This window comes from Schistocerca cancellata, chromosome 7 (assembly GCF_023864275.1).
Source record: "Schistocerca cancellata isolate TAMUIC-IGC-003103 chromosome 7, iqSchCanc2.1, whole genome shotgun sequence".
NCBI lineage: Eukaryota > Metazoa > Arthropoda > Insecta > Orthoptera > Acrididae > Schistocerca > Schistocerca cancellata.
Genome location: NC_064632.1, coordinates 315,307,793 through 315,324,907, shown reverse-complemented (window position 1 = coordinate 315,324,907; position 17,115 = coordinate 315,307,793). Strand labels below are relative to the sequence as shown.

General features: G+C 36.6%; 1 protein-coding gene across 3 annotated transcripts in view; it reads left to right on the top strand.

Moving 5' to 3' along the window:
* LOC126092543 (mitogen-activated protein kinase 15-like) overlaps positions 1-11,078 on the top strand; it is a 217,596-nt gene extending 206,518 nt beyond the window's left edge. For all 3 annotated transcript variants that reach the window (XM_049908198.1, XM_049908200.1, XM_049908201.1), the window contains one exon: positions 9,928-11,078. In XM_049908198.1, the coding sequence (XP_049764155.1) occupies positions 9,928-10,056 (129 nt within the window). In that variant the 3' untranslated portion in view covers positions 10,057-11,078. The remainder of the gene's footprint in view (positions 1-9,927) is intronic.
* The last annotated feature ends 6,037 nt before the right edge of the window (positions 11,079-17,115 follow it).

The window sequence follows — 17,115 nt, the reverse complement described above, 5'->3', positions numbered from 1 at the left end:
TTCATGGCAGACACACTATCCAACTGAGCTTACTGGCCAATGATCCTCTTGAGTATGGATGCACTCACATTGCTCAAACCCGTACAGGAATCGGTAGATTGACTGCTGCGAGTAATGAGAATAGTGAGCAGGGGCACTACAAATGTGGTGTGTGGACAGGAAGTTGGAAATGTGGGTCTCACAGGGAGCATGCCAGAAATAAGTGCCTGCAGTCGTACTGTCCTCTGTGTCCTCAATGGGTCAATCGGATAGAGCATCTGCCATGTAAGCAGGAGATTCTGGGTTCGAGTCCCGGTCAGGGCACACATTTTCAGCTGCCCTCACTGATATTTATCAGTGCCTGTAAAGGAGCTAATGGTCTGGATTTCATTGTAATTTCATTCTCCGAGAGCTGCAAGATTACCAATGGTATCTGTTCTTTCGGACATGTCTTAAAAATGAGGTACCATCTTCATATTCTTCATGTTGGTTGAATTAAAATTATCCATTTGTCTTCCATTCCTTCTTCTGTTGTTATAGTTATAAGATATCTGCCTATTTTCCATTTGACAGGCTTTATTGTAATTATTTCGTCCTCTTTGTTTGTAGCAAATCAATTGAATCTACTGCAGACATGAATTCTTCCACATTATCTTCTGAAATGTGCAGCAGTTTTTCCCTGATCTCTATCAGAAGCTGAGCTTTGATGATCATTATCACACTTTGGTGATCTATTAGTTGATCCCAATATCTTGCTTTATTCAAATATTTTTTGAAGTATCTCCTTAAGTTCGCGTTTCAGTAAGAGAAGGGTTCCGGGTTATGGACTTCCTTCTTCAGTCTCTCCTGACTGCCTCTGGATCATCTGATAAATACGACAGGATTTAATGTCTTCTTTTCCACAAAAAATATTTGGAATTGCCTATGCTTTAATATTTTCTCTTCCATGATAGATCTGGTATAATCATTCATAGGTGACATACTTCCATACATATGTTCATTTGGGCTTGTATCTGGGTACTACTTATCAGCTCCATAATTATACATTGAGCCCTGATTTCTACCTTTACATCTCCACTCTGTGCTGGCTTCCTTTCTTTCTTCTGTAGCCACCTCTCGCAGTTCTTCAATCCTTTGAGTGCTTGTTTGCAAATTCTGTTTAACTTCTCCTTTTTATCTTTGGAACTTGGTTCCTATTTGCTTGCAGACTTCCTTCAACTCTTGATCTATTTGGTGAGATAATGGTAGACCTTCACTCACTATATTCTCTAGTGCTTCCTTGATTCCTTTATTAACAGACAATATCACCTGCTGTTCCTTGTCCACGGCCCAGTCATCTAATTGTTGCTTAAACTGCTGGTTTTTTTCTTGGAACTTTTGTTCCGTTCGTTTATTGGTTATACCCTTTACTTTCTTGGCTAACTCTGCCTGTTCTGTAACTAAATTGCTCACAGTGGTGGTCAGATTTGTTACTTTAGCCACTATATTTGCCTGTTCCACAGCTATGGTTTCTAATTTGCAGAAATATCCAACTGCGCAGCTGACATATTGCTAGTTCAGCAAACAGTTTCGTCTGAGTAGCAGACATGTTGGACTGTTCCGAAGCTAAATTCTCAACTGTTGTTGAAACATTCACTTATGGAACAGATATGTGAGACTGTCTCAGAGCTAAATTTTTAACTGTTGTTGAAATATTCACTTGCATAGCAGACATAGTCATTTGAATAGCAGACATGTGAGACTGTTCTGCAGCTAAACTAGTTAGAGTATTCATCAAAAGTTTTATTTGATTTCATAGGATCTTTGGATTCTCCTTGTCCAGCATCTACCATTTGCCCTAGGTTTTGTTCATTACCACTGGGTTGCACATTTGCTTCCTGTTCCCTCTGCATTTTAATCTGTGATCTGGCATTAACTACAAGTATTCACTTGTTCACTATTCTTTTAATTACTTTACTCTGGGTGCAATTCAGCTTTACCCCACTAAAATACACATCAGATTCTGTACCCCAGAATCTCTCTCCACAATTGTGAACACACAAAACAACACTTATCACTCTGCATATAATAAAACATATAATAAATAAAGCTACAAATATTCCCAACCCAGTCATTACATACAAAGACCAGACTAATGTCTGCAATGAGTTAGCATGTCATTCTTGTGCTTGCCTTTACTGCGGAGTACAACTGCATGAAGTTCATAAAAACATAAAAATATGCATTTATCACAACAAATCAAAACATATACACTAAATACATACAACTGAATCCTCATGTATTAATTTGTTTTTGGTCTGAAATAGTTGACAGTGTCTATGTTTCACTCCTTGTAGGTCCTGTCACGTTTTAGCCATTTTTATAATATTACTGCTCAAAAGAAGAAATTAATGTTTTTGAAGCTGGTAATATTAAACTCGTTGTTATTGAACTAGTGTGTGTAGTGTCTGTTTGTATCTCTGTGAAGGACTATAACCCAAATGGAGTCGAATTCTCCCACAGTGTACATAATTTTGTACACATAGACAAGTTATTCTCATGGTGGAGAAGCAGTTGCCAATTCTGATGGTTGCCTGTAAAATTCTTGAAATGTAAGAGAAAGAAAACTTCTATGGGATCTTCTGGATGATTGTCTGTGAGTGAAATGAGTTCTTTTTAGCACAGAAAACTTTCTCTATGCTTTTGACTGTGCTATTGAAGCAGGTTCTACAGCAAACATCAACCACCAAATGTTCAAAGTCCTGTACAAGCTTGTAGTACATAATAGTTCATCACAGAAACCTTTGCTCAAAATTAAATATGTGCAATTGCCTTTGAAATGCAACAGACTGTAATATGACCATTACTAAACTCCACATCAACATTACATATTGCTTGTGAATTAAAAAAAATTGTACAATATGGTGGCTAACAATGACCGTCTCATTGCACACACTTCCTACATGTCCTCTCGTTATCCTGTCTCATGACAAAGTCCGGTCACATTCCGATTTTCTTACTTTTCTTCGCTCACCATGGAACGATGCTAAATGAATAACAATAGGAAGGTCGTTGACCTGATCAGCTGATTGATCCACTATTTTTACGGGCTAGCACAGGCTAAGGAATATTATACTCTCATCAGTTTGCTGTTAGCTAAAATTCACTCTCAAAATGGAATTGTCTCTTGTTTCATCAGGTATTGCAGTTACATTATTGGATGGTGGTCGGACATTGCATTCGGTGTTCAAGCTGCCTCTGAGTATACGTTTTGGGGAGGCTCAAAATTTAATATTTATAAGCAATCTGGCATTGTGAAAGTATTCAAAATTTGTGTATTTATTTGTCTTGGATGACTGCACTATGGCACATAAGAAATTGGTTGAAGTGTGTAATCAAGCTCTTTGAGTTTAATGAGGACATACACTGCTGTTTGCTGGAGCTGTCATTTTATTAGCAGGTGGCTCCTGACAGACTCCTCTATCACTCATACCAAAATCAACACTAACTGATGGATTCAGCGCTTGCCTTAAGGCATCACATCTTTGATAACAGGAATGTCCATAAACTCACATGAAAGACCATTATGTGGATACGTCTACAGCAGAATGCACCAACCATATTTTCAAAACAGCTGTTGGACATTGGTAATAGAAAAGTTCTAGTTAATGTTGTCACAAAATATATTTCATTTCCATTAAACTTTTGTATGATGTTTTTCTCAGTTGAACAGTTAATTGATAAAGTTTTCCCAGAAATTGCCACAAATTACAAAAATCATCAATGGCTTTGCAAACATGTTATTTTGGCAGCAAAAAAGATTGACATCAATGCAGTCAGCTATACCACCCGTGAAGAAATTGCAGAAGAGTCTGTCTCCTATTAATTGACTGACAGTTATGTGAATGTGGATGATATTTTAAACTGTCCAATTGAGTTTTGAATTTTTCTGGTGTCTCACCACATACATTGTCACTCAGATTGGGACACAAATAATTCTTTTTGTGCAACATTAACCCACCACTCAGTGGAATGAGGCTTAATGTCAACATTGTTGAGGTGCCACTTGTGAATGGAAAGTCAGACAGAGAAGATGTACTGATTCTATGTATTCCTATGATTCCCATCAACATACCATTCAATTTCAAAAGACTCCAGTTACTATTTGCCCAGCATTCTCAATGCCCATCAACAAAGCACAAGGACAATCACTTCAAATGTTTGCATGAAATCTGGAAAATCGATGATTTTTACATGGTCAATTATATGTTGTATGGTCACAAGTGGGAGAACCAAACAATTTATTTGTTTTTGTACAAGTTGGAAGGACCAAAAATATTGTATGCCCCAAAGCACTTGAATCAAATTATTCACATATAATGCACTGATGATGGAATCATTGTTTTATTTATTTTCTACATATATAAGTGCCTGCTTCGTTTATGTATATCTATTCCCAATAAATTACAAAATAGATGAAAGAGCCTTTGCAATGGATGCCAGGCATTAGCTAGTAAGGAATAAAATTATTATTATTTTTATTAGTATTACAATTCTAAATATTCGGAGCGGAGATGATTACATCTGCCATTTATCTTGTGTAATGCTTTAGAATCCATACTGAAACTTCAAACCCTATACTGAACCATCACCAGACACAGTGAGGGCAAGGAGCAAATCAAGTTATCGTAATTTTTAGGTCAAAAATACACTTATTTTTCTTATGAGTGTACTGTATTTTCCATCCTACACTCTGATACTTCATCCTTCATGTTTGTCTCCCCAAATGTAGAACTAATAGTTCCAAAAGTGAGTATAAGGTATCTACTTTGATGTCTTATTCATGTCCTAAGTATAAGTACTGGCCAGCAATTCTGTCTCTCGTAATAACAATAATAATAATAATAATAATAACAATAATAATATTTATTCATTATCAAATACAATCTCTAGAAATAATGCAGTTTCAGGACATCATACAGACTAGTCTTCTGAATATGAGATGTGGCTATAAAATAATGGTGCTAATGCTCTCACAGAGTAAGTACACACACACTAAAGATGAAGAACCAATAGCTGTGAAGTATGAAGCCTTCTCAGTCTAATTTGGCATCTCTGATTGCCGTAGACAAATCAGTGTGGCCATGGCTCTCATTTGTGTAAGAGATGTTATTTTGTTTTGCTGGAAAAATGATGAGTGTAATAACAGAGCAACAAATTGTTGTAAAGTTTCACGTGAAACTAGGAAAAACTGCTACTGAAACCTATCTTGTACTGAAAGAAATGTATGGCAAAGACTGTTTATCATGTATGTGAGTTTCTGAGCAGTTCAGGTATTTCCAATGTATCCAAAAAAATATTGAAGATGTCTTGTGTCCAGGATGCCCTTCAATATCAAAAACAGAAGAAAAAATTTAAAAAAGTATTGCTGAAACTGTAGGAAATGACAAAGAATGCATAAGGCAAATTTTACATAACTAATTTAACTGAGAAAAGTGTGCAAAACTGGTACCAAAAATTCTCACAATCAAACAAAAAGCACCTTGTGAAAATGTTTGTACTGACACTTTGAATACCATTGAAAATGATCCTAATTTCTTAGAAAGAGTTATAACATGTGACAAATCTTGGTTTTGTTCTTATGGTCTAGAAAATAAGCACCAATCTATGCAATGGAAGATCCCAACTTCACAAGAGCAGAAAAAGTTCAAATGAGCAAATCAAGATTCAAAGCGATGATGATTGCTTTTATTGATATTTATGGAATTGTGTATTTTCACTCAGTTCCTGAAGTCAAACTATTAATCAACATTACTACCTTGAGGTTCTTGTTCAGCTTTGTGAGAAAATAAGGAAAAAAGTGATTCAAATTCTGGAAGAACAAATCGTGTTCTGTAGCAAGACAGTGCACTGACTCATACCGTATTGTCTGTTAAGATGTTTATAGTGAAGTACAGCATCCCAATGTTAGACCACCCACCTCATTCACCTGATATAGCACCATGTGATTTTCTTTTTTATTCTCAAAAGTCAAATCAGCATTAAAAGGAACAAGATTTCAGTCTGTTGAAGCAGTGAAAGAAAAAGTGGCACATATCATCAAAGAGCTCACAGGGGAAGACTTCCAGCACTGTTTCCATCAGTGAAAAATTCACATGGATTGTTGTAGAAGTAGAGAAGGGGTGTATATTGATGGTGACAGTAATTATTTATGTATGTTTTATAATGAAGTGTTTTATGGCAATTGTCCCATTATTTCATAGCCACACCTTGTATGTTAGTTTGCAAATTAAAAGCTAAAAATTTCTGTATAACAATAAATTTCACATTTTAATACATTTTACATTTGTTAGTAAATGAATGATGGTGCTATAAATATTTTCCATCATTAAATCACATGTGAATTACCTAAAACTAGTCATACTTACAAAGTACTTTTCATAAAGAGAAAGAATTCATTAGGGAATAAAATGGATTTTGAATTAAAATTCTTTTTAGTTGTCTTTTAACTTGCTAATTGGAAGGGCTGTGAGGCATTTTAATACACGAAGAAAGCGCCCATTGCATTGTTAGAAGTAATGAGATGTTCATGTTTATTAATGAATCTGGCTGGAGAGGAGGTCTATGCACAGTTTGATTCAAGCTAGTTGTGACCAAATGATACTTTTGATTGTGACTGTACAAGGAAGAAAACCTGAAACTCTATTTAATTTCATGGTGAAAATGTCAGTGGACTACTGCTGGTTTTTCGGAATATATTGACTTACATTTTTATTTTACTGTAGATAGGTTAGATGGGCACACCTGTGAAGATTGAAATCTCCCACAGTGACTTAGTGGGTATTGGCTGCCCCAATTACTTGACCATATTGGAAACCATGATGGCTCATTCTAGTCTCTCAAACTGTCACATTGTGATTGCACATGTTATTGAAATGCAGATTGTGCATATTATAGATGGTGGAACTGTATCTACAGCATCTGCCTTTGTTCGTGTATGTGTACTTTTGATTGTATGAAGTGATGAGATAAGATAAGATAAGATAAGATAAGATAAGATAAGATAAGATAAGATAAGATAAGATAAGGTACTTTATTGTTACATAACATTTTTTTATACAATCATTCGATTGAGAACATTGGTGACTCGTCAGTCTTTAACCTAAGTTGTTACAGTATTTTATATACTACAGGAAATATGTAATACATACATTGCTTATTATAATGAAAATACAACATTATATTTTAAATCTTTTCGTAACTCATCGAATCATTACCATAGACTTCACACAGCTATATGAAGTATGGATGTGCTGAACGGAATACAAACTGCCATTCAAACTATAAGTCTATATATAAATAAGAATATACAGTGAATGTGTATACTTTGTATCTATATGGCTTCAAAAGTGTACCATTTGTACTTGTATCCTTACTCCCTATTCCTATTTATAAATTCTTCTAAACTATGACATTTGCTTTTTATTCATTTAGAAATTCTTCTAGACTATAATAACATTTGCTTTTTAAGTATGTGCCAATGGTCACCAATGTGGATTCCCCAAATATTGACCTTGTCTTATTTCTGATATTCAGAGCCATCTAATATGGAGTATTTTCATATAATGTGAGTTGGTGACAAGGTAGCACGTATTTCAATTTATGTCTAGTGTCATAGGCATATGTGAATGTATTTCCTTCAAACAGGTGCTAATTTTTCTGTTCAAAGAGAAGTATTTCATATATGAAGATGGAAGGGATTGTCATGAAGTCCAGGCTTTTGAATAGTGGTCTGCATGAATGTCTACTATTGGTTCCTGTCATTGCTCTGATTTTTTAGTTTGAAGATTTGAAGGAGGTTTGTCTTTTCAGCACCCCAAAAAATTATTCCATATCTTATAACTGTTATGAAATACACATGGTATACAGTTTTCTTCACTGTTAAATCCGTTACTTTGTGTAGTACCCTCATTGCATAAACTAAACTATTTAATCTCTTCAGTAAACTGTCCATTGAAAGTTTTTATTTAAAGTTATCCCAAGAAATTTTACAGAATGAACTGTGGTCAGTTCTTTACCAGAATATTCTATTTGTGATATACATTCAGTAGTTTGTTTGGTCCTAAAGTGTGTGATGGGATTTTTTCAAGATTTAATTTCATAGCATTATTTTTTATCGATTGTTCAAGTTCTTGTAGAGTTTGTTTCGTGGTCCATACTAATTCATCAGTGTTTTTGCAGCAGACTACAGCAGTTGAGTCATCTGTGTAAAGTATTGTATCTGTATTTACTTTGCCAGGCATGTCGTTTATGTAATATAAGAACAGAAGTGGCCCTAATATCGAGCCCTGGAGCATGCCTGCTTGAATTTCTTTCCAGCTAGAGCAAGTTTTCTCTCCCTTTTGATGTATCACCACCCCTTGGTGTCTGTTTTTGAGATAAGATGAAAAACATCTTATAGATTTTCCATGGAAGCCATAGGTACCCAATTTTTGGAGCAGTAGCTTATGGTTTAATGTGTCAAATGCCTTTGAAAGGTCACAAAAAATACCAGATACACTTTGTTTAATGTCGATGCATTTACTTACTTTAGAGATTAGTATATTTACAGCTTGTAAAGTGTTTCGGCCCTTCCTAAACCCATACTGGTTATTGAGAATAATATTACCTTCTTTATTGTACTTTCTAATTGATTACATACTATTCGTTCAACTATTTAAGAGAAAACTGGCAGTATAGACAATGGGCGGAAATTTACTAAATCATCTTGTTTTCCCTTTTTGTAGATTGGACAGACTTCAGCATATTTTGGCCTGTCTGGAAAGCAGCCTTTATCAAATGATTGGTTTATTATTTTACAGAGTTGAGGTGCAATGCTGTCACTTCCTACCTTTATGATATTTGTTGGAATTTCATCCTAGCCCACAGATTTAAGATTTTTTAGGGATTGTATGGTGTTAGCTACTTCCTGACATGATATTTCAGTAAATTGAAACTCTCTTCATTCCTGCAGTACTGCATCAGGTCTTATTTTTGGAAGCAGGAAGTTATGAATTTTGTTTTTGTTTATGAAGTACTTATTAAATTCTTCACAGATGTGCTGAGTGTTAGTAACAATATTCCCACCAATTTCTAGTTTGTAATTAAAATGTTTTGTTTCTTCAGTACCTGTTCCTTTCTTGACAATCTGCCATACTGCTTTTGATTTATTTGAGACATTAGCTACATATATACTGTTTGCTATTTGTTTTGCTTGTTTAACTACCCAATCAAATATATTTTTGTATTTGATTTTGTACCTAATAAATTCAGCATCATGGTTGGTTTTCACTTCCTTTTGCCTTTCCCTCTTTCTAATACTAGAGATACTGATACCTTCCATAATCCATGTATTACTTTTATTGTATTTGTCACGTGTTGATACGAGTGGAAAGCATTCATTGAAAATGTTCTTGAATTTAGATATGAAAGTGTTGTAATTATTGTTTACTGAACATTGGTTGCTGAAGGTCCAGTGGGTTTCCTTTAATTTCAAGATGAATGTGTTTATATTTGGCTGGCTGAAATTTCTGACCAATTTTACTGTGGGCCTATATGTTTTGCCTATGTATGGCAATGACATAAGAAGTGCTGAGTGATCAGATACTCCTAATTCTAATACATGTTTTTCTGTATTCCCATAATTTTTGCTGCTCACTATATTATCAGTGCTTTTAGCAGAAGTGGCTGTTACCCTGGTGTACTCAGTAAAATTTAGTGTTAATCTGTTTGTAGCCAACAAATCCTTCAGGTTGGTAACAAATCTGTTTTCGTCTCTCAGTTTCATTATTCCTTTACTTTCCATGTCAATGCTAAGAATTTGAATGTTTTTCTTAAATTTTGTTGGTGAAATAGTTATCTCAAACAATACATCTTACATTTTGTTTGTATATATTATAGATCAAATTGTAATTATGATATTTTCTCTAGGGAATCTCAAACAATCACTGCATCCAGACTGTGGGCTTGGTACCCATCTCAAACTCAAAGATACATGTTTCCCTTCAGAGAAAGGTCCAGCACAATGAGCAACAGAAGACAATACAACATGAGCATTAAACTGTAACACTGTACTAGAAATCATTTCACTTCAGTGGTATGGTCACCAGAGAAGTAACTCAGATGGTGTGTTCTTAGTTGTAGCAGCATTTGTGTGTGTCATTTTGACAGCAAGCTTTGCTATATGTGTGGCTTTGCAATTTGTAATTATTTAGTTCTATTTGTTAAAATCGGTGGTCTTTTTGAGGGAAATTTTACAGTGAAAAAGTACTGAAATGCTGTTTCTACTGTAGCTTTTCAGATATTCTGACAAATAACTGTGAAATTAGGAAATCATATGTCTAATGATGAACTGTCCAAAGAATATTTTTAATTTCTTCCAAAACTGTTTCATGTTGACTTTGACATATAAATTCCTAGAAAAATTAGTACAAGCTTCCTATATTTTAGAAACTAATTTATTTTATAGCATTTACAGTTTTGAGTGAGTAGTGTTTTCATTATCGCATTAAGAGATTTTGATATATATCATTTTATTGTATTTTTTCTGAATTCTCTTTTGATGTCACCTTTGATCATTTCTATCTTTTTCATAATTTGTAAATGATGAGAATTGTATTTAGCTCATGTTTCACATTCCCTATGTATCTTTGTCCGTTCATAAAGAAGTACAAACTGTTTATCAGTGGAGTACATCTGATAATATGGATTTTACCACTGTTCTCATCACATTCATTCAGTTCGGTTCTTGGGAACATTATATAGAAATATTGTTGCTTCCTGTTGAAGCTGCAATGTTTTTACATCAATAACAAACTTTCTTTCACATTACATTTTATACACCAGAATACATGTCCTGTATATTTCTTTTAAAAGAAATGTTGCAGTGCAGTGAACAACAGTGAGCAATACATTTGTTTCCTTACAGTATTATGCATATCATAATACCTCAAGTGGTCTCACTTTTGACTGAAGAAGCTCTACGAGTCTGAAATAAATTGAATGTTGTAGCATATCTTTAATAATAGTTTGTATAATAATTTACAAGTTTTAAAATGAAGTTGTTTTGATATATTACTGTATACATGTATGATATATAAATAAAAAATAAACTGAAACAAGTTTTATGCCATACATGACCCAAAAAAAGTAACTTGGGATACATTTTGGAAATGTTTCTGGTCAACATTGTTTTTAATTTTCACATATTCTATGTGGAACATTCTTGACACACTTTTCATGTGAGAAGTAAAGCAAAGAACTATAAACTGTTGTTAAAAGCATTAATAAATTCTAATTGTGATAACAGCATAAAAAATAATGTTACACACTCACAGAAGGGTAAAACATATTGCACTGAATGTACAATCAAACTGTAGGAACTAAGACACAGTTTGTTGTTCTCCTCATGCAAGTGGGAATGGTTTTGTGAACAGCACAATTTGAGCCTATCTCTAAAGCTCTTAGCCTCAGCAGTAGTGTACCATGAAACCATCATTAAAGTTGAGGTAGCTTCTGTTTAGAGGTACAGATTTGGCCCATGTATTCACTTCCAGTGCTTCCTCATATTTCTTCCAGAACTTGGGTGTAAAACACAGAAACTAACTATTAAAGGTAACATAGCTGTTTAGGAGTTTGCTGTTAGATTTCAGTATCAACTATGTAACTTTAGGACTAATTGCCGTTTCCTGTTGTGAAAAGCTTTCAAGCCGGTGTTGTGAAATTCTGTAACTTTGCAGGGTGTTCTGAAACTATTTGTTCAGATTAATACAGGAGGTAGAGAACATCAAAACAAATATACTTCAGCAAGGAACATATAGTCTCAGAAATCAACTTGTAATGTTAGGGAACATTTTGTTAGCAGTGCTGATGTAAGCTGTTGTGTCGATCTCACTGACTGGCAATGTGTACTGACATTTGAAACTGCTCTGTGTATGAATGGTTGGCCCTGAGGTCTGCTTGGAAACAGACCAATTCATTCCCAATAATCACCAGCTTGTGACAACAATGATGACTTCATTGTAAACACACCAATTCAGTCACAATCATTACTGCCTTGTGACAACAACTGTGAATATGGACCAGTTTACGTATGCTGAAGCTGACATGCATTTGGTATACAGGTCTGTGAAATGAAGTGTATGAGCTGCAGTGAGAGAATATCAACAGCAATTTCCCAAATGACAGGTTCCACATCACCAAACATTCTGACATCTCCATCACCTGCTATGTGAAACAGGCATGCAAGTATGCATGATACAGATCGGAATCAAGCTGTGCAAACTCCTGGAATGGAAGACAATATTCTGTGCCATGCTGTAGGAACTCCATCTACAAGTGCACGATATACTGCACACATCCTTGACATCAGAAATAGCCTTGGGTGGAATGCCTTACATGATCAGCAGTTTCATCTTTTCCATTTTCAGCAAATTGCAACACAAGCATTTGAACATTTTCCCCAATGCATGCAGTTTGTACAATGGTTTTCACAACAGACTGCCCTGCAACACTTATTTCTGGCTGATGTCCTGTACACTGATGAGGCTTTGTTTACTTGTCAAGGCTGTTTCAGTATCCACACTTCACATATTTGGGCACATGTGAATCCATGAGGTACTCGACCTTGTGCACATCAACAGGGATTTGTGGGCTGGCATTTTTGGTGAGGGGTTGACTGGTTGACTGGACCATACGTTCTTCCAATCTGCCTCTAGATATCACATCTTTGTGGAAAATGTGTTGCAAGAACTGCTGGAGGATGTACTTCTGAATGCTAAATAAAGGATGTACTTCCAGCACCATTACGTGCCAGCCCACTTCAGCACTGATGTGAGGAATCATCTGAGAGCAGCCTTCAGAAATCGATGGACTGGCTGAGATGGCCCTGTCCAAACAGGTCACCCAGGTCACCTGACCTCACATGCCCATATTTCTTCCTCTTGGGCATATGAAGCAGCTAGTGTGTGGAACCATTGTAGAAATAGAAGCAGACCTGATTGCTAGAATTGACATCACTGCTGGTACCATTGTAGGCATGGCAGAAATCTTCAAACAGACATAACAGTAAATGTTTCAACAATACTGCGTGCATACAGGCCAATGGTAGCACCTTCGAGCAGTTCCTGTGAATGTCTTTGTTGTAATTAGCATGCTAAACTACCTTTTGCAAAAATCAGAAATTGTCTTTAGGGATCATATGTTTCATAACTAAATATATTTTTTCAGTGTTCTCTGCCTCCAGTATTAATTTGAATGAATAATTTCAGAACACACAGTATAGTGTGGTAGGTTTCTAGCAAGCCATGGGTAGCCTGCCCATGTCCACATCTCTTGTATGTCTTCTCAAGTGATACCAAACTGTGCTGGAAACATCCTCCATAAAATAATATGCCATAAATGTAAGTGTTATCACTGGGTTGATTTTGTAACCATCATACATTACTGTTATAAAATTATGGGACAGTATTGCTGCCTTACACTTACCACCAGGAGGAAAAATATTTAGTACTACCAACAGACACATATAAAAGAAAAGATGACATACTCAAGGAGGAAAGAGGGGTAAGTCAGGAAATGTTGAGGAGGAAGGGATGAAATAAAGCCAAATGATGAAAAAGATGACTGAGAAGACTTGCAGATAACACACAGATAAAACAAAAGAATAACTCTGGAAGGTGGTTAACTGTATCAAAAGGAAAATTAACTTAAGATAACTCAACCTGTTCATCTCTCTGCTATAAGGAAGGAACTGATAGTGCCAAAATGCAGGATATAGTGTTGTTTACTTTTATATGTGTATGTGTCTATGGAAAATACTAAAAAAAATACCTCCTGAATTTACTCACTATTAATTCTATCTCACAGTTTATTCATTTTGTTGGGTAAATTTTTTGACTGTAGTGGTCTAGCAGGTAGAGCACTTGACTTTGGGCCTGGAGATCCTGAGTTCGGTCTCAGACAGAACTGAGGATTTTTCCTCATTCCGTTCTCTCCACAACAGCTCCAGGTCCATTCAGCCTGCCATGAAATGAGTACCAGGATTCTTTCCTGAAGGTAAAAGTTGGGTGGGCTGATGGGGTCCTCCACCATTCCCTCCAGTATCCAAGATGTCATAAGAAGATCCTTGACATCTCGTAGTGATATTGCCTGCTTTCAGCTGTGAATTGCTAATGGCCGCAGATAAAAATGGTAGCCATCTATGGAGCTGCAACAACATTGAGGTGTTGCCATAGTGGCATTTACAAAACTGTGTTACATTATTGACATTATTGGTTGAAGTAGGGCCATGAAGCTGCCGCACCCAGCCCACTGCAGCCCGCCAGGGATCAACTTACGATGATTCAACTATAGTGCTGTGGTGAGGAAAGGCTGCACTGTACCTACAGTCAGACAAATAGCCTGTCATAGACTTGCACTACAGATGTTAATCTTTTTTTCTTCCATGAATTTTCCATTTGATGTGTTATTCTTAAACACATTTTTCTGTTGTCTTATCTCCTCCCTCTTTCTCTCTGATTTTTTCCCCATCTTCCTTTTTGTTTTCATCCTTGTTGTTAATTGCACTTTTCATTCTACGTCTACTTTCTCTTCTTCTTAATACATCTTTATTTCTCACTCTGCCCTTCTGCCATCTTTGCTGCAAAGCCAGCACAGTAGGCACCAATATCAATATAACATCCTTGGCATCTTTCTCCCAGTGATGCTACCCATTTAATCTGTTTCTCTCCTCTCCTTACTGAGGTGGGTCCCCTCAACATTGGGTCAGAGTGAACTGCTCCAGTTTTCCATCTTGCTCTAGCCAATTCCTCTTTTCTTCCCTCCCCATTCCATAAAATTAATATGTTTTCCAGAAGTTGTAGAATTTTGTTATGAAATGAAATTTAAAGAAGATGTAGGAAACCACATGTCTAGAAAATGTTTAGCGAAAGCAGCTTATTGGAGATATGACTAAAACAAGTGTCTCGCAATATGCTGACCTGAAAGGCATGGCATGCATGCTGTAGGGTGGATTGGTGGTATGCCAGTCACTGTGTCAGTCTTCATTGTCCCAAAACTAAAAATGCCACAGATGGCAACAGGTACTGGAAGCCATTGAGCGATTGGTGCAATGTGTTATTTTCAGGTGAGTCCCACTGCAGCATTGGCTGCATATGTGTTAGATGCTGCTCTGGGAGTCTATATTATTGAGTAAAATGACAGACAGATGTTGCATGCGATAGTTTTGGCAGCATTTGATACATGTGATCTCAATTCGTGAACACCAGCTGCTACATTTTGGAAGATTAACAATGTTAGACACTGCCACTGCCTTAAGAAACTACACATTAGATATTTTAGCCTTATAATATCCAACTATGTACCCAGCAAAGGGTAGGGGAAGTGCAGCTGCACTTCCCTTAGAAAAAAAATACATTCTTCATTTGGTATTAATCATTATAATGTATAATGACTGGTAGTAAGTGTCCTCAGAGCCATTTATCAGGAAATTTCAAAACTATTTTGTCATTTGCTTACTATTTTCTTACAAAGGAAAACAGAAGATGGCTCTAGGCTCTGAAAGCTTTACAATGCTTTTTCTTCTGTTACCAGCCAGTATCAGAAAATACTTAAATGTCAATATAGAAAGTATCAACATATAATTGGACATTACCTATCTGGTAACAAAATAATATGTGTAAGTCTCATACAAACTTAACTCTCAGGTTGGTATGTGGGTAGATAGGTCATAGGTACCATTTATAAAGTGTTAGCACTTGTATGAGTGCTGATTAATGAACATAGTTTTTCAGTAGTTTTGAGTTTTAATTTGAAAGAAACTGTGCTGTATTTTCCCCACTCCTCCCAATTCCATAAAATCAATATGTCTTCCAGAAACACCAAAATTTTCTCTAGAAAATGTTCAGTGAAAGTTGTTTCACAGATATGCCCATTGCAAGTGTTCTACGAGGTGCATTCAAGTTCTAAGGCCTCCGATTTTTTTTCTCCGGACTGGAAAGAGATAGAAACATGCGCGTTGTTTTAAAATGAGGCCGCGTTCATTGTCAATACATCCCAGAGATGGCAGCACCATACGGCAGATGGAATTTTACCGCCAGCGGCGAGAATGAGAACTTGTTTTAAATACTTAAAATGGCGACGTATTCCTTACTTGAACAGCGTGCAATCATTCGTTTTCTGAATTTGCGTGGTGTGAAACCAATTGAAATTCATCAACAGTTGAAGGAGACATGAGGTGATGGAGTCTTGAAAGTGTTGAAAGTCTTGAAGTGTTGAAAGTGTGTTCGTGGGTGCGACAGTTTAATGAAGGCAGAACATCCTATGACAACAGACCAAAACAACCTCGGGCTCGCACAAGCCGGTCTGACGACATGATCGAGAAAGTGGAGAGATTTGTTTTGGGGGATCGCCGAATGACTGTTGAACAGATCGCCTCCAGAGTTGGCATTTATGTGGGTTCTGTGCACACAATCCTGCATGACGACCTGAAAATGCGAAAAGTGTCATCCAGGTGGGTGCCACGAAAGCTGACGGACGACCACATGGCTGCCCGTGTGGCATGTTGCCAGGCAATGTTGACGCGCAATGATAGCATGAATGGGGCTTGCTTTTCGTTGGTTGTGACAATGGATGAGACGTGGATGCCATTTTTCAATCCAGCAACAAAGCGCCAGTCAGCTCAATGAAAGCACACAGATTCACCGTCACCAAAAAAATTTCGGGTAACCGCCAGTGCTGAAAAAATGATGGTGTCCATGTTCTGGGACAGCGAGGGCGTAATCCTTACCCATTGTGTTCCAAAGGGCACTACGGTAACAGGTGCATCCTATGAAAATGTTTTGAAGAACAAATTCCTTCCTGCACTGCAACAAAAATGTCTGGGAAGGGCTGCGCGTGTGCTGTTCCACCGAGACAACGCACCCGCACATCGAGCTAACGTTACGCAACAGTTTCTTCGTGATAACAACTTTGAAGTGATTCCTCACGCTCCCTACTCACCTGACCTGGCTCCTAGTGACTTTTGGCTTTTTCCAACAATGAAAGACACTCTCCATGGCTGCACATTCACCAGCCGTGCTGCTATTGCCTCAGCGATTTTCCAGTGGTCAAAACAGACTC